Source organism: Apus apus, chromosome 11, assembly GCF_020740795.1.
Source record: "Apus apus isolate bApuApu2 chromosome 11, bApuApu2.pri.cur, whole genome shotgun sequence".
Lineage (NCBI taxonomy): Eukaryota > Metazoa > Chordata > Aves > Apodiformes > Apodidae > Apus > Apus apus.
Window position 1 is genome coordinate 20,056,764 of NC_067292.1, and position 22,604 is coordinate 20,079,367.

The window sequence follows — 22,604 nt, forward strand, 5'->3', positions numbered from 1 at the left end:
CATCAGTAATTTACTGAAGAAACACATCACCCTGAGAGGGTTTCTAAAGCTTTCCTGGGGCCTCTGCTAGGCGAGGCCGAGCCTGGCATCTCCGTGGTTGCGGGGAAGGGCACCGTGCCAGCCCAGCCGCGCCGCCCGCAGGGCTAGAGCTGCTGCCCCCTCACGTCACCCAGATCGAGTTTATTTGCTGAAAACTGATACCCTGCGTCCACTCCGCGGGGACACGGGTCCCATCAACACCAGGAGAAGCGCTTTCTGCCGCTGCCGGCACGGAGGAGGTGCTGCCGGGCCGGTAACGGGGCTGGGTGCTGAGCTAACAGCCCCGTCCCGGCGCGGGAACCCGATGGCCCGGGCTTGCTGCGGGGGCAGGAGGGAGCAGGAGGGAGCAGGCAGCGAGGGCCGGGGGCTGCGTCCTGGCCCCCCGCTCTGTCCAGGCACCTCCGCGGGGTTCAGCGGCGGAGCCCCCCGGGCCGGGCGCCCCGCGGGCCGGGCCCCTCAGAGCCCGTGGCGCTTGCGGGTGCCGGCGCTGGCGGCGTGGAGCAGCCGGTCCTTCTCGCGGATCTCCTCGCGGAGCTGGGCCTCGGCCAGGCGCAGGCGGCGAATGCTGCCCTTCATCTCCTTCATCTTCACCTCCAGCAGCGCGATGATGTCGCGCTGCTCGTTCAGCTTCCTCAGCAGCTCCTCCGACGTGGTGCCCGACGACAGCGAGTACGAGTGGTCGGGAGGGCCGCCCTCCACCGGGCCCTCCTCCCCCGCCGCCGCCGCCGCCGCGGGTAGCCTGGCGGGGCCGGGCGCCGCGCTCGCCCCGGGCCCCAGCTCCACCTGCACCGTCAGGTCGATGGGCTTGACGTCCTCGCCCGCGCCCCCTGCCGGGGCCTCGCCGGGGGCCGCGGGGCCCTGCGCGGCGGCGGCGGCGGCGGCGGCGGGGCGGGGGCGGCGGGCGGCCCGCTGCGCCTTGCGCTCGTTCACCCCGCGCAGCGGGAAGATGGTGGGGACCCGCACCAGGTAGGACTTGCGGCCGCCCTGGAAGTGCTCGCTGCAGACGCGGTGGCCCGTGGTGGGCTGGAAGGTGCTGAAGCAGCCGCTGACGCCCGCCCGGGAGACGTTCTTCAGCCAGAGCCGCCGCAGCTCCTCGTCCTTGGGGAAGGTGTAGAAGTGCAGCGCCTTGTCGCGGTGCGAGTTGTTGTAGCAGCCCGGGACGCAGCAGGTGAAGCCCGGCATGGCGGGGCGGCCTCCCCGGGGAGCGGGGGGAGCCCCTGGGCGGCCCCGGCGGGCGGGGAGAGCGGGCGCGGGGGGCCCGGCCGAACTACAGCTCCCACAAGGCACCCGCGGCCTCTCGCCGCCCGCCGCCGCCGCCGCGGCCGCACCGGAACTACGCGGCCCACAAGGCACCGCGGCGGCGGCGCCGCGCCGGAACTACCCGCCCCACACTGCGCCGCGCCCCCGCCCCGCTCCCGGCGGGCGCCGCGCTCTCGCGAGACCCGCCCGTTGTTCCCGCCCGTTGTTCCCGCCCGTTCCCCGCCGCTGCCGCCATGGCCGAGCCCCGGCCCCGCCGAGCCGCCCGCCGCAGCGGCCGCGCCGCGGCCCGCCTTGCTGCCCAGGTGCGGGGGGTGCGGGGCGGGAGGGACCGGCCGGTCCGCGGGGCTTCGCCGGCGCTGCCCGCCCGGCCCGCGCGGTGCGGGGCGGCCGCGGGGCCGCGGCGGCGCTCCCTTGCTCTCCTTGGCCCTTCGGGATGTGGGAGGTGGGGGGGAAAGCCCTGAACGGCGCCGGTGCGCGGGGCCGGTGCCCTCCGTGCCCCCCGCCCTGTGCGGGGCCGGGCTGTGCGGGGCCGGGCCGTGCGGGACCGGGCTGTGCGGGGCTGGGCCGTGCGGGACCGGGCTGTGCGGGGCCGGGCCGGGCTGTGCGGGGCCGTGCGGGGCGGGACCGGGCTGTGCGGGGCGGGACCGGGCTGTGCGGGGCCGTGCGGGGCGGGACCGGGCCGTGCGGGGCCGGGCCGTGCGGGACCGGGCCGGGCTGTGCGGGGCGGGACCGGGCTGTGCGGGGCGGGACCGGGCTGTGCGGGGCCGGGCCGGGCTGTGCGGGCCCCTCAGGCTCCCGCCCCAGCGTCCCGCAGGAGCAAACGCGCCGTTTCAGCCTGGGAAGGGCTGGTGTGTGCCGGCTTCGGTTCTTATTAGAAGCCGGAGGAGGAAGGTGTTTCACGATAGGATTCGCCTTCCCTAAGGAACGGGTGGGTTCCAAACTGCAGGTCTGGTTTCTCCCCTCAGGCTGAGTCTCGCTCGGGGAAGGAGAACAGCTCTGGCAGAAGCACCTTGTCAAAGCAGAGACCGACTGTGTTGCCTGAGCTTGACCAGGACACACCCCGGAATATGCTCATGAGGATCATCCAGACCCGTAAGTGTCTTTTGTTCAGGAAAGCAGGGACCTGAAGGACAGTGTTTTGGTGGAGTTGAGAGCAGGAGCTGCTCTCTTGTAGCCTCTTGCTCCTGCTGTGTTAGTCAGGTCAGAAATGCAGGCCGTTGTGTGGCTGGTTTCTCTAAAAGAGGAGTTGCTGCAGTGGAAGGAGCTGGTGTGAGGCAGTTCTGTCTCAAAGACCAGGTCTTGCATGGGTGAAATAGTCTTGAAAATCCTCTTCTCTCAGCCCTCTAACCCTGGTGAGCAAGAAGCCTGTGACCTTTGTGTGGGGGTGTGTGGGTTTGCAGGCTGCAGTTCAGCTCTGCTGCAGGACCTGGGACCCCCCATTTGTCACTCTTGGCTCTGTCACTGTCCACAACAGCCTTGCAAGGAGCTAGGATTCCAATCATTTTCACCAGGTCTTTATTTCAGCCTATTAATAAATATAATTTACAGACTGTAGTGTAGATTGACAGCCTGCTGGATTGAACCATGGTAAGGGAATGTTTTGGTTTGTTGGCAGAACCAGAGGTTTCACCTTTGGCACCTCTGGTGTTTCAAAATGAAGAAAAAGAAGAAGCTGCATCAGAACTCCCATCTAAGAGGATTCTCAGCATGTAAGTTGTTTTTTTTTTTTAATTTGTACTTTTATTTTTCAGATGGCCAGGTGTCACTGTGTCCCTGTGATGGGACTGGGGAGCAGGATTCTCTGCTCCTCTCCCAGGGGTCAGGATTCTGTTCTGTCAGATGTTCAGAAATACCTTTAAAAGTTTGGTAGGAATCACTGGGACTGGGGGACTGAAGGGTGAATACTGCAGGTCTGTGTCTGCAGACATTTAGTATCTATTTGCAGTGGAAGTGCAGTGAGTCAGCTGGTGAAAGCCTCCCTTTTTTAGTTGTCAGGGAGAGATACTAAAATAAAAGCCCTTGGATCTCCCAAAGGCTCCAGGTCGAGTGCAGGTGATGCTGAGGTGTAACCACCAACTGCAGCATCTTGTGTTCTTGTTTAGCCAAATTATGCTTTACCAAATGGGTAAAGCATAGATTAGGTGTTGACCTGCTAGAAAGCAGCCCCATGGAGAACCTTGGGGTCCTGGTGGACAAGTTGTCCATGGGACAGCAATGTGCCCTTGTGGCCAAGAGAGCCAATAGTATCCTGGGGTGCATTGTGCTGGTGTGGCCAGCAGGGCATGGGAGGTTCTCCTCCCCCTCTGCTCTGCCTTAGTGAGACCACATCTGGAGTGTTGTGTCCAGTTCTGGGCTGCCCAGCTCCAGAGGGACAGGGATTTGCTGGAGAGAGTCCAACAGAGGCTACAAGGATGATGAAGGGACTGGAACATCTGTCATATGAGGAAAGTCTGAGAGACCTGGGGCTGGTTAGTCTGGAGAAGAGAAGACTTAAGAGGGCACCTGATTAATGTCTACAAATACCTGCAGGGTGGGTGTCAAGAATGGGCCAGTGTCTGTTCAGTGGTGCCTGTGACAGGACGAGGGGAAACGGCACCAAGTGACAACACAGGAAGTTCCACCTCAACATGAGGAGAAAGTTCTTTGCTGTGAGGGTGACAGAGCCCTGGGACAGGCTGCCCAGAGAGGCTGTGGAGGCTCCTTCTCTGGAGACTTTCAGGCCCCATCTGGACACATTCCTGTGTGACCTGCCCTGGGTGTTCCTGCTGCAGCAGGGGGGTTGGACTCAATGATCTCTGGAGGTCCCTTCCAAGCCCTATGGTTCTATGAAATGGGCAGGGACAGCACAAAGGACACACACCCCTCAGAGAAGTTAGCTTGGCTTTACTGGCTGCTGTTAAGGGTGATACAGTGACCACTACAGAGAAATACACAATATCTATTAAAGAGAAACACAACAACACAAATACTGCAGCAAAGCAAAGCCCAGCAATGCAGCTCATCATTACTGCACAAAAACAGCTATAGTGATTAAGAAAGTTGCCCCTCCTACCTTCCTATCATCCAGGTTTGCAGTTGCTGGACAACCCTGGTTGCAGCGAGACCTGGAGTCCCTTCCTGGCCACTGGGAACTCCTACAAAGTGTGTCCCCCCTGTAGCTGAGGTCTCCAAAGTTGGCTGCAAGAGGGTCCAGCCTTTATAGAATGGCTTGTGTATCTCCTGGTGTGGAAACATCTGGTGGTACACCCCCTGACCAACTGACACTGGGGCTTGGGGCAGCCCTGAGGAGAGAGCCAGAGCCAGAACACTGTTGGAAGGGTCCCCCAAAATAGCTCAGCTAGACATGTTATCAGCATAAGCCATATTTTGATGGTCAACTGCACAGTCCTAAAATACCTGGTTTGGCATCAGCATAAGTGGTTTGTGAGTGGTAAAATCATTGATATGTTTAAAATTATAATTACAACCTAACACAGTACTAATTAGTACAAAGATTATTAGCTACAAAATAGGTACAGGGTTCATCTATAGAGCAACTCTGGCTTGGGCCTGATGTCCAAGCACTTCAGTTCTCTGCTACTGCTTTTTGGTTGCCCTTGTTTTGGGCTGCTGGGCTTTACTTTCTGCCTCGTAGAGTGGTTTGGAAGTGAGGTCTGACTGTGGTTTAGCTGCTTTTATTCATATTTAGCTTCTGGTGATGTTGTAAATAAATAGGCCTGTTTGAATTGAAGAGGCTGAAGTGTGATTTGTTTGCTTCCACCTTGGTATGAGATAGAAGAAAAGCAGTGGTGCTGATAGGGCTTATTTTGCTTTATGCAGTTGTGTCACAGCACTGGTTTGTGGTTTTGCTCATTGCAAAATAGACTCTTCTAAATAATGGGATTTCTTTTGGTTTTGTAGCTTAACTTTTTGCACTGGCCATAAGCAATGTTGAACAGGTCATAGAAAACATTAAACAAGCTTTTATCTTACAGTTTTTTTAATAGAGGAAGAAACATCTGAGTTTTTTCTAAATGCAGCTTGTTTATTTGTTTTTGGTTTTTTAATTAAAAAAACATAAGCAATATAATTTTAGTTCCTTCTTGATTTTACTTACAGCTCTTTTCTTGTCAGCCTTTCCTAAAGGAAAAAAACAAGACAGCTGGATCTCTGGGTTTTATATTCCATGTGTTACCTGGTTGTTGAAGTTAAACAGAGTTTTATAAAGTGTTTTAAATATATATTTATAAATGTTAAGTCTTTTTGAAGATTCCCTCACAGTCTTCCTTTGCTTGATATGAACTTCCTTGCATGTGGGAGGGCTCTGCTTTCCCTGCCAGCATGGATGTGGGAAACAAGGAATCTTTCCTTCCCTGCTGCTTTCTGTTGGTTCCCCATCACAAGATGGTTAATCCCAGTGCTCAGGCTTTGTGCTCAGAACACAGTAATGGAAGCAACTCAGAAGTTGACTTTCTGATCCTGATCCAATGCTTGACTGGGATATTCCCTGTCTATTCCATGTGCCAGGGTGCTTTGTGATACCCAGTATTTCAGGACAATGGCTTGTTCATGTCCACTCTAACAACTGACCCACCTAATTGCTGTGGGTGCTGTCAGGAGAAGACAGCTCTGGAGCTTGTTGGAATTCCAAGCTTTATTCTAGTCTGACCTTCCTCAACCCTCTTGTTTTGAAGCTACACTCATGTTTTGATTTTTTTGGTGAAATGTACTATGATTTAGTAGGAGGGGGTGAAGTGTTCCTGCATTTGCTGAGTTAATCACTGGTTATTTCCTTCTGCTGCAGCAAGGACAGTTTTAATTTGCTTATCAACAAGGTTACAGGAACCTGTCTAGGGTACTAAGGGGTGATGTTGTCCTTTCTTGTGTTGGTAGGGGGGAAATGCAGCTGTCAGAGCTTGTTCCTGAGAACACATCCATTGCCAGGTTCCATATGACTAGGAAGAGAAAGAAACTCAGTGTTTCTGAGTTTGAGAGAGCAGCAGACAGAAGACTTCCCCAGCAACAAGGTAAGGCTGCAGCCAGAAATCTGCTTCCTCAGCTCTGCACCTGCTCTCCTTTGGTTTTCATTTGCTGCAGTTTGAGTTCTGTCATTTCTCAGCTGGGATCTTGTACGTTTGGAAGCAGAACTGTGGTATCATGTGCAAAGGGATAGCAGAGGAGGTCAAAGCTCCTCCTATCAAATGTAAAATGAGCCTTTTTGAGCCAAGTTCCAAGCTCTGCCCTGACTGTACATAACTTCTTGACTGGTTTTCCAGCTTGGTGCTCTTGGAGTTTTGAAGTGTCTCCAGAGGAAGTGGTTACCTTGTCTGCCCCTCCGTGCCAGAAACTTGAAAAAAGAACAAGCTGTGTACCTGTTGTTGCAGTTATGTGAAATAAGTTATAAAGTTCCCTTTTGAGAAAAAAGGGTCTTGCAGTTTTATTAAAGAAATAATCTCATATGGGACCAAGTCTTACCTTTAAACAGAAATTGGCTAATTTGTGAGATGTAACTCTCATTTTAGCTGCAGTTGGACAGAGGCAGGTGAAACACCTCACCTTGGTTTACCTGCCCTCTTGGCAGTAGCAGCAGGGAGTAGGATGCAGGGGTGGGACTGAGCTCCAAAGCAGACACCAGTCCCTCAGCCCTGGGTGTGCACCAGGTAACTGAAGTCCCTGGAAAGTTTAGGGGGATCTCATCAGTGGAGAGTGATTCATCCCACCCTAAAGCTCACCTCCCTGTGATTAATTGTCCTTGACTATCCTGGGAACACAGACACCTGGTTTTGGCTGTGTCAAAAAAAAAATCATCTTGTCTTTAGCCCCATCCCTGGTCTGCAGGTGCTCTGGGGAGATGCAGGCAGCTCTCTGAGAGCAGAGGGGATGTGCTCTAGTATTTTCTAGTATGAGCCTATTGTGCCACTGCTCTGATCTGCTTTTGGATTTGTGGAACAGGTTTGAGTTGCAGTTCCACCAGCAGTCCCTGGGGTAGTTGTCTGTCCTCCTGAAGCTTCCAGGTGCTTTACTGTTTGGTTTGGGTTGCTGATGGTAGTTGTGGCTGAGGCCCTAGCCCAGCATCTTACTGTTAATGTAGTAAGATGAATATTATTGAGAGTGAGGGCATGTCTCCTATGACAGTATCTTTGAATTAACTGTTTTATTACCCTTTTAGAAATGGCTTATTAGAATTCCAATAGCCAGTTCTGAAACACAGGCAGGAAATTGTAAAGGAAACCTGTAATCTAATTCTGTTCTCATCAAAATGTAACTCTTGAGGACTGGAGCATAACTGGCTCTAGAAAGAGGAGGAACCATTGGGGTGGGGAGGGTGATTTAGTGTAATTTCTCAACTAATGTGTCACAAATCTGTCCCCAGCCCAGCCAGCGTTGGACAGCACTGTCTTGGCTCGGTGAGTTCAACTTCAAATGTCTTAACTTCTGGCTGCCCAAACTCTGGCTGCCTTGGTCCATCACCTCTGGAGTTGTGAAGAACTGTAGGTACCTGGGTTCATGCTCAAGATCTGTCTTAGTATTGGCACAATGACCTGCTCTGGTGACAGATTTGCAGCTGTTAGACCCCACACCTTGTGATATTCAGATTTTTCTGCTCTGTCTGCCCAGGTTGGTCCAGCATATGTTGCTGCTAGTGCTCCTTAGCAGCATCATTCCTCTTTCCCTTTCATTCTCATGCTTCCAACCATAAATCAGTACATAATATACCTTAGAACAATGTTTCTGCCTGTTAACTGATATATTATAGATATAGACATATATAAAGAGCAACGAGGCTGGTGAAGGGACTAGAGGAAAAGTTATAGGGAGAGGCTGAGGGAGCTGGGGCTGTTTAGCCTGGAGAAGAGGAGACTCAGGGGGGACTTTCTCACTCTGTACAGCTACCTGAAGGGAGGTTTAGTCAGGTGGGATTGGGCTCTTTTTCCAGGCAACCAGTGACAGGATGAGAGGCCTGGCCTGAAGCTGCACCAGGGGAGGTTCAGGTTGGATATTAGGAAGCACTTCCTCATGGAGAGGGTGATCAGACACTGGGATGGACTGCCCAGGGAAGTGGTGGAGGCACCATCCCTGGAGGTGTTCAAGGAAAGGCTGGAGGTGGCACTTAGTGCCATGGTCTCGAGATGTGGTGGTGTCAGGTCATAGGCTGGACTTGATGATCTTAAGGGTCTTTTCCAGCCTTGGTCATTCTGTGATGATCTCTGCCTATCAGCTGACTCATCACATCAGTTGCAGCTATTGCAGCCTTCAGTCCAGCTCTCCTGGCCTTTCCTGTGCTGCCTGTGTGTTTTGGTCACGATCCCAGCCCTGGCTGGCAGTTGGTATCACTGCTATCCCTGCAGCCCTGGCCTGGGGGCCTGTGCAGGGTGTTTCATGGGGCTGCATTCTGTCCTTCCTGTCTTTGAGTGTTCTGAACCCCCTTTTTAGATTGGGCTTCCCAGAGACAGGATATAGCTGAGCATGGTGTCTCTTGATACAAAACACATCCAGGGAGATCCATCCTTTCCCATGCTTTGTTGGTGTTGTCTTAGCTCCCACCTCACAGTTAGTCCCACAGCAGGACTTGGCTGTGAATGCTGATACTAAACAGCTTCTTAGATGTGTTTTTATGTCTTTCTGCCACCCCACTGTCACCTGGAGGACATCTTTCCTCTCAAACGTTTTATTTTCCTTTGGTTGCTTTGGTTTTTTTTTTGTTATCTACAATTTTGAAATTCCCTGGACCTTTTGCCAGGTGTCTCATGTCAGCCCTCTCAGGTAGGAGGCTGTGAACTGGTCTGTTCCCTGATCTCTGCTGCACCTCCTGCTGTTAGGTGATACTGTGATATTTAATTGAGTCTCCTAGTCTCCTTCTCTAGAGACATTGCAAACCCATCTGGACATGTTCCTGTGGGATCTACTGTAGGTGATCCTCCTCTAGCAGGAGGTTGATCTCCAGAGGTCCCTTCCAACCCCCACCACCCTGTGACTCTGCTTAAACTACTTGTTTAAAGCAGACTGGCACGTGCCCCTCAAGATTTTGTGGGACATTCCTCCTAGCTAAGGGATTTAGGAAATCTCAGTGTTAGTGGCACCATGTGTGACATCTGAGGGTAAAAGGAGAGTGTGTAAGTTTGGAAAATTACTTCCTCCCTCCTCTTTTTGCAGATCCCTTCGTGTGTCTGTTGGTTCCTTGATGCCACCAGACACTGTGGAAAAGAGGGGCTTACTCCGGAGGCCGAAAAACCGCAGAGCTATTGATGTGGAAGCTTTTGAAGGGGGAGTGGAGCAGAACATGCTGAAGAGAAAAGGTTTCTTTTGTGTTGTTAATTCAGTTTTTTGTGGGGGGAGGATTACATAGGGTGATTTTTTTGGAGCAGTTCATAAACTGATAGAGTCCCAGACTGGTTTGGGTTGGAAGGGACCTTAAAGATCATCCAGTCCCAAACCCCCTGCATGGGCAGGGACACCTCCCACCAGCCCAGGCTGCTCCAAGCCCCATCCAACCTGCCCTTCAACACTGCCAGGGATGGGGCAGCCACAGCTTCCCTGGGCAACCTGGGCCAGGCTCTCACCACCCTCACAGCAAAGAATTTCCTCCTCATGTCCAACCTCAATCTCCCCTCTGCCAGTTTTAATCCATCCCCCCTTGTCCTCTCCCTCCCTGCCCTTGTCTCAAGCCCCTCCCCAGCTTTCCTGGAGCCCCTTCAGGCACTGGAAGGTGCTCTAAGGTCTCTCTGGAGCCTTTTCCAGGCTGAACAGCCCAACTCTCCCAGCCTGTCTCCAGAGCGGAGGGAGTGAGGTCTGTGTTTGATTTAAAGGCTATTAGCATGTTCCCAGAAATCCAGTGTAATTTGGGAGGCCACATCAGGACGAGGCAACTTGAATCCCCATTCTTCCAGCTTAAAACCCTTACCCCTCATCACTACACACCCTGGTAAAATTATGCAGGAACTGGGAAGAAATGTGTGTCTTTGCACAGTTTTTCAAATAAATCTTGTTGCAAAACTTTCTGCACAGCACAGGACTATCTTGTGGACTCGGAAGCAGCCTCTGGGATGCAAACAGCCATGCTGACAAATGATGCAGAGGTGGTGCTGGATAGCACAGAGCTCTTTGCTCAGCCTCAGGTTGAAGAACCCAACCAAAACCAACTTTCTGCTCCTCAACCACAGCTATTGGATTCCAAAACTTTGGAACAGAGAAGCAAGATTTCGGATGCAGCTCAAAAGGCAACAGGGCTGGTGGGCCTGGTATCCAGGGCAGGCACCAATGAGGAAGGGACCCAAAGACATTCGGAGGAGTTGATCCTTGAGCATGGTGGTAGAGTGACTGTTGTATCTCCGAAAACACCTGCAAACCAGAGAGAAGATCAGCAAGATCATTCCCAGGAGGATAACCCGGTGGAACAGCTTTCTGGCTCAGAAGAGGAGGTGGATGGCAGTGAGTCCTGTGGGTTGGGAGTTGGGGCTTAGCAGGTATTATCTGAAACCACAGCAAGGTCAAGGTAGGAAGGGACCTCTGGAGGTCATCTTCTCCAACCCCCCTGCTCTAGCAGGGCCACCCTAGAGCAGGTTGCCTAGGGCTGTCTCTAGGTGGCTTTTCTGTGTCTCTCACAATGGAAACTGCAAACTTTGGGCAACCTGTTCCTGTGCTCAGTTGCCCTCACAGTGAGAAAGTGTTTCCCTCTCTTGGGGCAGAGCCTCCTGTGTGCCAGTCTGTGCCCTTTGCTTTCCTCATGCCTCTGGGCACCTCTAACCAGCTGTTTTCTAAGGACAAAGGAAGGGATGAGCAGAAAAAAAGAGAGCCCAATGGTAGGGAGGTCTAGGGGAAATGGTGAGATGACATGGAGAAGAGTGTGGAGGACGTGGAATAGGGGACTGGAGTAAATGGGAGGAAGAGGAAGCTGAGGGAGAGAGTATCCTAAAGGTGCTGGAGTTTGTGGGGCAGGGACATCAAAGGTGAGTGGTTCCAGAGTTGTGCTGTTTTACCAAGGGTAGCTGGTGGCAGGGTTGCTCCTTGGTGTGAACTGAAAAATAGTTTAAAAAGGACTTTTTCAGCAGGTTCCTAAGATACAACATGAGCTTCCTAAACTGTAGGAGGGAAAGGAAAAGCATCTTCTGTGTATTTCTCTCTCTGCTTGGTTGGTTTTTCATTTCTCAGTTTAAAAAGGTCCTGGTGGCGCATCCGTGCGCTCGCTCTCTAGCTGTTAACAGATGGAGCTCCTCTGTGCCACCCAGAAGGTCCAGTAAATATTTGAGATCCCCATTCCCTCTAAAGCCTGAGAGATCTTTCAGCATGTCTTTGAGAGAAGTGGTGTCCCGTATCATTGAAGACCTAGATGTAAGCGAGACAGAAGAAGAGATGCCTAATGCAGTGAAGGAATTGGAGCAGGAAGAGATTTGCAGCCGGGGTAAGACGTGTTTTCAGTGCTCAAGGCAATGGAGGACTTTAATCTGATTAAAACAAGGAGTTTTTCAGCTGACTTGCAGAGTCAAATAAGATTTTATTGGGCAGTAGATGCTGGAGAGAATGTAATTGGAGTTATATCAGACTGTGAGCATTTCCAGACAAGGTTTCTAACAGTAGGCTGTGACTTGCTCATGTGCTTGTTAGCCCAGGAGCATTGGTTAGCATTTGCTTTGTTCACAGTGACAATTCCATGGTAGTGCTCATCTTCCCAGAGGAAAGGTGAATTACTCCCTCTTGGCTAGGAATACACCTGGCTGACCACTCTGTGTACATTTTAATGCTTTGCTATATTTATTTTAGTCATGTTGGCCAGTATCATTCTCCAGCACTACCCAGCAGCTTTTTAGCTTAAGAGAAGAGCTTCAAGGTTGCTCTCCCTTAAGTAGTAAAGATTGTCACTAGTAGGTAACAGCTAGTTGTTGTATTTCATTTTCTGGACTCCAGGATCTTTTTTAAGTCTTTCCCATAGTTCCTTCAACAGTGTCTGGAAATAAGACCATTGCCATGTGGGTTTAGCTCTCCCCAGGCTTAATTACATCTGAAGTTTGACATTAATTAATTATCTTATGGAAGTCTGGAAACGGAACAATCCAGAGCTCAAACAGTTTTGTTATTAGCATTTTAAACTGAATATTTGCAGTGTCCAGAAGTTATTGCTTCCAGGTACCAGGTGTATCAGCAAAATTAGTGATGTGGCCTTTTTATCACAATAATACAGCCATTTATTTTAAACAGTTGTGTTAGGGTAGTTAACTGGGCAGCAGATATTCCTCCCCTCTATGCTTACAGTTGTGTCAGGCTGGCATCTTGTAATCTCTCTGAATTCCTTTGTCCTGCTGTACTTGGATGCACCTGTGGGATGTGAAGTTGAAATGGGATGTGGTTCTTGAGGTTGATGGAAGTCACCTCAGAATTGTTCCAGCCCTGTGAACAGCAGCTCAAAGCCCGAGGGGTGGGTAGGAAAGCAAATGACATGTAAAAATGATGATGAAAGAAAGAGGTGACCAAAGGTCGCTGTGGCACCATGGAAATTACTGTCCTGCTCACCTTTTGATGCTGTGTGCAGTTCTAACCTCTCCATTTCTGAATAAATTTAACAGAGCTAGAGAAGGTGCAGAGAAAAGCAGTTTTACCATTCATGTGAATGAAATCCATGGAGCAGTTTCTGTACTTTGAATAAGGGCTGCTCAGCCTAGAAGAAAGTGGGAGTGAAATATAAGAAGTTTAAAAAGAAAAGCTTTGAGCAGCCTGGAGGAGATGGTTCAGCAAACCAACAGCTCCCTGATTTGTCAGTGTAGCAGCTAGAGAGGAGCAACGGGCACTGGCAGGTTGTACCAAACTGTGGGAGGGATTGCTGCAGGGGAACAAACCTGTACAAATCCAGGATCACAGCATGTCAGGGGTTGGAAGGGACCTCCAGAGATCATCAAGTCCAACCCCTCTGCCAGAGCAGGACCAAAACCAGGGCAGGTCACTTAGAAAGGCATCCAGACAGGTCTGGAAAGTCTGCAGAGAAGGAGACTCCACCACCTCTCTGGGCAGCCTGTCTCAGGGCTCTGTCACCCTCTCAGGAAAGAAGTTCTTCCTCATGTTCAGGTGGAACTTCCTGGGCTCCAGTTTGAGTCCGTTGCCCCTGGTCCTGTCCCAGGGCACAAGTGACAAGAGCTTGTCCTGCCTTCTTGCTGCCCTCATGTATTGATAGACATTCATTAGATCCCCCCTCAGTCTTCTCCTCTCCAGACTGAACAGCCTCAGTTCTCTCAGCCTTTCCTCATCAGGCAGGTGTTCCAGTCCCTTCCTCATCCTCATAGCCTCCACTGGACTCTCCCCAGTAGATCCCTGTCCCTCTGGAACTGGGGAGACCAGAACTGGACACAATACAGCTGGAATGTCTCAGTAGCATCTGGTATCCTCTGTTGGATCTCAGCAGGGACCTGGTAGTGTGGGACTCACTGGTGCCTGTCTGTCTTAGGCAGGTTTAGTGTTGACCTTTTCTCCCTACAAGGCCAGCTAACATTTCACTTAACCTTAGGTAAGACTTATCCCTGTTTTGGTGCAGGAAGCACAATGTTCCTCTTGGTGGGGTTGATATTCCTGGTTTTTGCACCACTTTTGGCCAAATTGCCTTGTCCCCTTCATGGGGTCTTGGGGATCCTGAGGGCGTGGCACTTGTCCTGTTGAGTTTGGAACCTCCCAGTCACTGGAGAGGGTGTGAAAAATCCCTTTTTACAGCTCTGGGTTCTGGGCTCAGCCAGGATTTTCAAATCCTTCGGCAACTGAGAGCACTGAGAGAGTTCCCAGTAAGATTTTTCCAGGTAATTCCCTGTTACTGTTCCATAACACTTGGTTTCTGAGCTATGTGGTAAAAAGACACGTGGAGTATAAGTTTAGTATCTAGGGAAAAAGGAGTATTTTGAGTGCTCTTCGGTACCTGAAGTTGTTAATGACAAGCAAATCACATGTCCAGTTATTTCTCCTCTTTCTGCCTGCTAGAGGCTTGTCTGAGATGGTTAAAGCTACTGCTGGGTGCTCTCCTCTTTTATTATGCAATATCTCCTGCAGGATTGTTTATTCAGGAAACCTGAGGACATGGGAAGAAGGGTCTGAACACAAACTCCATGTGTTGTCAGGCTTATAGGAAAAGAGTTCGGGCTTTCACACAACCAGCAAAAGGGAGAAGAGAGGTAGAGGTGGCAGATCTGGAGGAGCTCTCCTTGCTGATAAGGAAAGTTCCTTCCTTGGCATCTGACCTGCACCCCAATGAAGTGGCTGTAGAGCAGCCCCAGGAAAAGCTGTGCATTTCTCAGCTGTGAACTTTTGGAAGGGAACCACATCTGCTTCCTTTCCTCATAGCTTGTGGCTCTTGCTGAGTTTACTTCCCAGGAGGCTCTTTGAGTTGTCAGTCTGTACGCTGGTGGCAGATTGGGGTCTTTTTGTAGGTAAGACTGATGACAGAAGTTCCTATTTTAGCTGCAGAGCATCGTGCAAATGCTGGATATTCTGAACATTTGGAGAAGAAACTGACCAAAAAAGCAGTATCAGGGAGAAGTGTGGAACAAGTGGACAGAGTTGAAACAGAAATGGCTCCAGAGGAAGAAGAGGGGATAGCAGAAGGCAGTGTGGATCACCCAGACTCTCCTGACGCTGGTGAGGACAAGCTCTAATCCTGATCAAATCTCTAACACCAGGGACCTCTCAAGCTGCATTATTGGCATCAGTGCCGAGAAAGAGACTTGTAAATTCTCCTGCATTGTGAAATCTGGGCTAAATGCTGGGAAAACATCAAATTAATTGTGCTCAAATGGAAAACAAATTTATATTGGCAATAGCGTTGACTAATTTATAATTGCAGAAGGGGTCTTTGATTAAAATTTACTAGTGGAAGTTCCAGAGTCAGGCCAAGATTGATAAAATTTGGAGAGCTTCTGAGTGTGTTGGCAAATCAGGATCTCCCAAGGGCCTTGTTCTGTATTGCTGCTTCTTCTGAGTTCCAACAGCTGCAGTAAGGCTTTGGTGAGACTTAGGTCCCAGTGAAGAAAGATAATTTAGAAGTAGCTCAGCTAATAATGTCACTCAAATCTCAGGGGCTTCTCCATGTTACCAAATGCTCTATTTTTTCTTGTGACCTCTGCACGCCTGGATGTAGCAGAGGGAAAGGCTGGGGATTCAGCAGTGCTTTAGCTTCTCTAGTTGGGTGTATTGACATCTGTCACGAGCCGGTACCGGGGGGCTCCCGGCTGTCAGGATCCTTTTGTGACTCCCCCTCCCGACGTGGAGGGGTTTGTGAAGGAGCCCGAGGGTCACACCTGGTGCTGCCTCTCACGGAGCAACGGCCGCCGCGGGACCGTATTTCAGGGGGGAGTTAGAAAGCACCCCCACCCCACCACGCTCAGAAATTGCCTCTGAAGCCAAGGTTTGCTCCACAAACTGATCAGTTTATTAAGGGTTAACACAAACCGAGGGATGATGTTTAGGGACAATGCAGGTGTGAATGGCTCCCAGGGATATCAATATGTGTGTGGTGAGAAAGTGTCCTTTAGGGAGGCAATGCAAGAGGTCCTGAGCTTTTGAGGGAGGGGGTTAAGGAGCAAAGGGAGGAGGGAGGAGGGAAGGAAACTGGACGTCAGTCCTGCTGAAGAGGTCACGCTGTGTGTGCAAGTGTGAGGAAAGGAGAGTGTGTGTGTGTGAGGTGGTGTCACCCCCAGCCTGTCCCCAGGCTCCGTTCCCAGCAGCAGGGTTGCTCGGTGGCCCCTTCTGGCCAGGCAGGTCTGCAGCCCGTGGTGTCGGAGGGGCAGCCTCTCGGCAGCGGGTGCAGTGGCCGCTGGTTTCCCCTCCAGCGGCAGCAACACGGGGAGGGGGCTCCGGCCCCGACCCCAGGGCTCGGGACCCCGGCACGCTCGGCGCTGAGGCTCAGGCTGGACCCGGGGCAGGCAGGCAGGCAGGGTCCCAGCACCAGTGTCCGCAGCAGGGGGGTGTCCCAGGCAGAAAGCGTCCGAACGGGCCTCAGGGAGGAGGGAAGGGCCCACCTGCTGCCCTCGCCCCTTTGATACCCCCTGACCCACCGGTCCAGTCAGTGTCACTGCCCAGAGCCAACGAGCGTCCATCAGCCCCACGTTAGGGCGGTGACACCAGGGGCACAGGGTGGCTTGTCACCCATCCTTTCTGTCCCGGGCCACAGCTGTTGTTTTGGGTCCAGTTGTCCTTGAGAAGCAAGTCTGGTTTAGTCCCTTAGCTGGGGATGATCAGGAGAGGCCTTCCTGGCTGAAAAGGCATTTTGTTTAGACATGTGGGGAAGAAAAGAACAGTTTCCCACAACATCCTAATCCTTAAGATGGGAATATGATAGATGGCAACCTTGTTGGGAATGAGAAGCTGGGTTTCATTCTTACAGTGCTCTGAAATTTGGGCTCTGATACTGGCTTCAGTGAAGTGTTTTTCCTCTTGGAAATCTAGAACGTCAGCGTGACAGTGTTGGAGCTGGAAGTCTGGGCAGGCATTTTCATGCAGTTTCCTCCTCTGAGAAGTCTGGGATGGAGCCATTAAAGGAAGATGCTGAACACGCAGATGAACTAGAGCACCAGCCTATCATGGTTGAATTGGATGACCTGCAAGATCCTACTGAGGATGAATCTGAAGACCCTGCAAGTGAAGGTAAGCAAACCATTGCAGCAGGAGGGAGCTGGAGAAGTTTTTCCCTGCTCTCTCTTGACAGATTGAGGAACAACATAGGTTAGGTTAATAATGTTATTAACAGGTTAGTCCATCAGATAGTCCAGGACTGTTCTAGGGCCAGATTGTTGCTGGCTCATCAGGTGTTTCAGGGACCTAGATCACCTTGTACTTTCTGAGGTGAAGGCACTGGAAGTGCACACATAGACAAATGAGTGCAAAGTGGATTTTTATTTCATCCCTGAATATGTTTCAAAATCAGGGTGCTCAGGGATGTGGTTTAGCAGTGGGCTGGTGGTTAGGTTAAAGGTTGGACTGGGTGATCCTACAGGTCTTTTCCAACCTGAATGATTCTATGATTCTATACAGTGACACAGAGAGATCCTCCATTTTAGTCTTGGACTCCTTCTGACTTCGTGCTGACTTTTTAATCTCTTAGCGTTGACCTGCTGTTTCCACAGCCATTTGTATGACTCCAAACTTGAAGTCTACTTTAGAACCCTCTGTTTTGAATGTGTAGTTAAATATTTCCTCTCCAGTTAACCAAAAGGATAGGTTGGCTTTCCAGAGAGTGAGGGGAAGTGTCTGTTTCCAAAGAGCTCTTCAGACAGCCTGCTCTATTGCCCCAGGAGTGCTTGTGACTTTTGGAAGATAAGGCTGCATTTGAGAATGCCCAGAATGTGTTTTAGGGGTGTCTTTGGGACTGGTCTTAGTCTTTCAAAACACAGTGCACCCCAAAATAAAAAACTAAACAAAGGCCATCCTGAAGGGATCTTCTTGTCCCTGTGTTCAGAAGAATTTGCCAGTGGTTTAGCAGGATGCAGGGAGGTAGCTTGCAGACTTTGGAGTTCTCTCTGGGAAAAGAGGCTGCAGCTTCTTGGGAGCCTAAGTTGACCCCCCCATCAGCCCCTGCAGCCCTGCCCTGAGTGTTCCTCACCCTGCTGCTCCAGCCCGGGGGCTGATGGGCTGGGCCTGGCTCAGAGAAGCCACCAGCCTCTGTGGCAGGAGGAGGGCTGGGTGGCACTGCCACCAGTCCCACTGGTTCTGGGTGTCATGGAGCCACAGCCTGTGTGGCACCAGACCAGATGTCTGGAAGTCTGGCTGGGCTTCTGCCTGCTGCCTCAGCCCTGTGTGCTGCAGGAGCTCTGAAAGCAGATCTCAGCTCCTCAAGTGCTTTTTTCCCCTAGATGTTTCCATGAAGACACCCACGTTTGTCCGTGCTGCAGCCTCCAAGGTACCAATGTCAACTCCACGGCCTGCAAAACCTCCTACTCCCAAGCTGTCCACTCCACATCCTGGCAAACCTGCTGCTTCCAAGTAAGTATGAGCCACCCTCAGCAGCAGCCTGGCAGGAGGCTGTCAGGGGATGTAAGGGGGCGTGAGAGCCCAGCCCAGCTCTGGGGGCTGTTTGTGCCTCAGCAGCTCTGGCAGGGGCCAAGCAGCCCTCCACTCTTCAGTTCATTCACTGCTTTAGCAGCTGAATAAAGAGTTCTCTCCACTCCTGTCTGTGCTCTCCCAGGGCAGATCTGATGCCTCGAGCCTTTCCAATGAATATTCCTGCAATATTTTTCTGTGCTGAACACCAAAACCTTTTCCCAGGAGTTTTTCAACTACTAAGCTATGCTGGGGCCATCAGCTGCAGTGTGGGCTGCAGAGGCCCTTGCAGGAGAGTGGGAGCTTCAGGTGATGTTACATCCATCACATGGAATGATACATTTGTACTGACTGCAGGGACCTAAGGCTGTATGTGGTTGCCTTGTGCTGACTGTAAAATAAAGCTCAGCTAGAGGCAGAACATGAACCTGTCCCCTGCATTACTCCAAATTCATTACCATTTGCCTCTCCCTTCACTAGAGATTTGGTGAAGCCACATGCTTCATCAGAACCACTAACCAGGGGCCAGGAGGAATTTTCTAGCCCATGACTCTAGAATTTTGTTTATTGAAGCAGTAGACACTAACACCCAATTATTTTGCCTTTACTGCTGTGAACAGAGATGGGTGGAGAACAGGAGTAGTTTCCTGTGGGACTTAAAGTCTTGTTTAAGGAAAAAAAAAGAACAACAACCCCCCTCAAAACTTCACTAGCCAAAATGTTTGTGCTAGTGTAAAGGTTGTTGTGGCCAACTGTTCTGTGGAGGGAGATGTGTCAAAAGAGGAGCTTCTGCTGAGTCTTGTCCCCAGACAGAAATCATGGAGGGTATCCTGCAGGTGGGAGGTGGCCTGTGGATGCATCCAAGTTGGTGCACTCCTGGAGAGTGAAACTACACGGATGCAGTGAAAACTGCAGTTATGTACTGGAGAGAACTATAGTTTGCTGGTGAGTTACTACACTAACATGGTTATCTTGGAAAGCTGGATTGGTTCTCCTGAGGTTCCAGTGCTGTGTGGATTGTTACACACTCTACTTGTGGGCATCTTGAAGAGTTGGGAGGGAGCAGATCTGAGGAGCTTGGGGCAATTTTCACCCCTTCCACTTCAGCACAAGGTTTGCCCAAGCTCAGCCTGCTCCTCTCTGCCTCTCCCATGTCTGTTCATTCCATCTGGGAATTTTTCATTCCCCCCAGGCCTCTTCCCCTCCGGGCTAAGCCAGTTCCACAGAGGAAAAGAAGTGAGCCTGGAATAGCAAGGAGTTTGATAAAGAAGATATTTAGCCACTATGTGAAAATGCCAGTGTCCAGAGAAGCTTTCAAAATTGTTGAAAAATGGTAAGTGACAGCAAAGTGCTGCTCCTCCCACTCTTTTTAGGCTTTTTTTGTCATTCTTTTCTCTCCTAAAATAACAGTTGGAGTGGGGCTGGCAAACTGGCAGCCTCCCTGTTCAGCTGGGGAGTCAGAGGGGGTCTGAGGGCACAAGGACAGAAACGTGCTGGGTGCTTTTGGCCACTGTGAGGGTGTCTGTGACCTTCCAGGAGCTTCAGGGCTTTGTTCCAGCCAGGGCAAATTGCACCATTCCCCATCTGCTCCTGTTAACAGCACATAAATGCCATTAGCACTCTGTGAGCTCTGGAGAATGGTCACTGTATTGGGCAAGGTGAAGCTGCTCCAGCTGTGCAGTGTTACATCTGGATCCAGGTTTCTTGGCTTTTTGGATCCATAGACTGTGTGACTTCCATGAGTAAACTCTGTATCGAGTCCCAGGCTGGTTTGGGTCGGAAGGGACCTTAAGGATGCATGGGCAGGGACCCCTCCCAGCAGCCCAGGCTGCTCCAAGCCCCATCCAACCTGCCCTTCAACACTGCCAGGGATGGGGCAGCCACAGCTTCCCTGGGCAACCTGGGCCAGGCTCTCACCACCCTCACACCAAAGAATTTCCTCCTCATCTCCAACCTCAATCTCCCTCTGCCAGTTTTCATCCATCCCCCCTTGTCCTCTCCCTCCCTGCCCTTGTCCCAAGTCCCTCCCCAGCTTTCCTGGAGCCCCTTCAGGCACTGGAAGGTGCTCTAAGGTCTCCCTGGAGCCTTCTCTTCTCCAGGCTGAACACCCCAACACTCCCAGCCTGTCTCCAGAGCAGAGCTGTTCCAGCCCTTGGGTCATCTCTGTGGCCTCCTCTGGCCTCTCTCCAACCATTCTGTTACAGGTTGAACACTAATGGAGGTTGTTTAAACAGTGTCACCCTAAGAGCTGATAGTCTAATCAGTCCTCAGTGCTGTTTTTCACTTGTGTTAAACCCTGTTCTTGCATGTGTAGGGATTCTGGGACAGGTTCTTGTTGGATGCACAGCTCTTTCCCAACTGTCTGCCTAAGAAGATGCAGTTTCTTCCTTGGGCTGGATAGTTTCTTCTCCCAGTTCCCTGTGGCAGACTGAGCTGCACAGTGGGCAGCTGCAGTGCATTTTGCCCTCACAGCCTGATTGATTTCCCTCCTCAATCCTCCTTCAGCTGTGAGAGATACTTCAAGCAACTAAGTGATGATTTGGAAGCTTATGCCAAGCATGCAGGGAGGAAGACAGTGGAGATGGCTGACCTGGAAGTCCTCATGAGAAGGTAAAGGGAGGGTTGTTATTAACCTGTAGCAGTGTCCGTGGTGCTTTGATAGCCCAGCAAGACTTTCCTTGCCTGGCTGTGCACTAGCAGGAAGTGTTTCTGAAGTGTGATGCTTAGGGCTCTTCTCCAGAGCCTGGCAAGCCAGGCCTCTCCCAGGGACCATATTCTCCTGACCCCAGCCTGGATGAACTGTCCTCAGAGCCTCTCCACTGCTGCTCTGACCTGTGGGCTCCCTCAGCTGCCCCATCTCATGCTTGAATTTACTTTGTCCTATGACCCAAGGGATTTGTTCTCAGCTTGGGAGTCCTCTGTGAAGTCATGTGGGGCCTGAAACAAACTCATTGCTCCTCATTTAGAGCCATTTTTCCATGTTGTTATTCCTTGTCACCACTGTAAGAGCTTCAGATATGATATTAAAGTCATCAGAGGGATTTTTCAGGGCACATCTGATTAAAGGCATTGGCTTTGTGTGGGTCTGTGGATGGAGCTGGTGCTGCTGCTTGAAAAGAATAATCTGTTGCTGTCCTGATCCAGAGATGTTCATGTTCCCAACTGGCAGGGGGGTGCTGAAATGAGTATGAAGAGGCTGAGACACACAGTGGTTTGGTTGGCCAGGTCTGAGGATCCTGAACTCGTTTCACCTTTTTCTGGATGTCCTTGTGCCTTCCCACTGCCTTGCCAAGGGGTCAGGAGTTGTTCCTGGCTCATGACTGAGAGCAGTATTTCTGGTCCTGCCACAAGGATCAATATTGCTTTTTGTCTTTGTGGGAGAAAAAACTTGATGCTGCCATTGAAACACTTTTCACTGACAATTCTGTTTCTTCTCTGCTTTTGTTTTGTTTTGCTTCTCTCTTTGCACCAAGACAAAAGCTGGTGACAGACCAGATGCCACTGCACGTGCTGATAGAACGTTTCCTCCCTCTGGAGTACAGGAAGCTCCTGATTCCAATGGCTGTGAGTGGAAACAAATTGATCCCTGGCAAATGAAGGTGGCTGTGGTGGGCAGGGAGGTGGGTGGCTCCAGGAACCTGGCTCAGGCTCTTCCTGTGCCCCCCGGGACTGCTCCAGCAGTGAGAGTTGATGTCCTCTTGGACTGGGGCAGGCTGTGCTGTGGCTCTCACACCAGCCTCCTGCATCTCACCAGCCATTGTTGTAAAGTAGTATCTTGAATTTATGTTACATTTGAATACTTGTACAGCTCAGAGAAATAAACTGTTCTGTGGTTCTGCATGTGCTGCTCGTGCCAGTGAGCTGAGAGGCTTGAGCATGGCCTTGTTCCACACCTTCCTCTTGGATTCCACTTGGTTCCACTTACTGTATTGGTGCTCTTCATGCTAACTCGTTGTTTGCTCCAAAGAAAGGAGGAAAGTTATGGATTCCCTCAGGGAAACAGGCAGCTTCTTGCTGTGTCTCTTTCTAGAGCTGGGGCTTTCAAACCTGGGCCCTTGTGCCCTTTTGCCAGTCTGGCCTCCTGTGGCAAGAGTGGGTCATAACCCATCAGAGAGCACAGCTGTTCACTGGTGTACACTGAAAGGGAAGGCATACTTTATATTTTTATAGAAAACTAAATCTGATGGAGAATTAGCAAGTGATATTTAAAGACAATTTGAGAGGCTCTGGGGAGACCTTATAAGGGTCTTCCAGTGCCTGAAGGGGCAACCTACAGGAAGCTGGAGGAACTTCTTACAAGAGCATGTAGTGAGAAGGGAAAATGG

The 22,604-nt window shown here is 51.2% G+C and overlaps 1 protein-coding gene across 1 annotated transcript; it reads left to right on the plus strand.

Moving 5' to 3' along the window:
- Positions 1 to 646: 646 nt before the first annotated feature.
- CENPT (centromere protein T) lies at positions 647 to 22,119 on the plus strand. The gene is made up of 15 exons (XM_051629798.1): positions 647 to 769; positions 817 to 1,005; positions 2,265 to 2,391; positions 2,915 to 3,008; positions 6,172 to 6,305; positions 7,652 to 7,685; positions 9,433 to 9,575; positions 10,285 to 10,707; positions 11,471 to 11,677; positions 14,707 to 14,883; positions 16,690 to 16,887; positions 18,093 to 18,222; positions 19,472 to 19,612; positions 20,785 to 20,889; positions 21,753 to 22,119. The coding sequence occupies exons 1-15, from the start codon at positions 647 to 649 to the stop codon at positions 21,874 to 21,876; spliced, it is 2,349 nt and encodes a 782-aa protein (XP_051485758.1). The 3' UTR covers positions 21,877 to 22,119.
- The last annotated feature ends 485 nt before the right edge of the window (positions 22,120 to 22,604 follow it).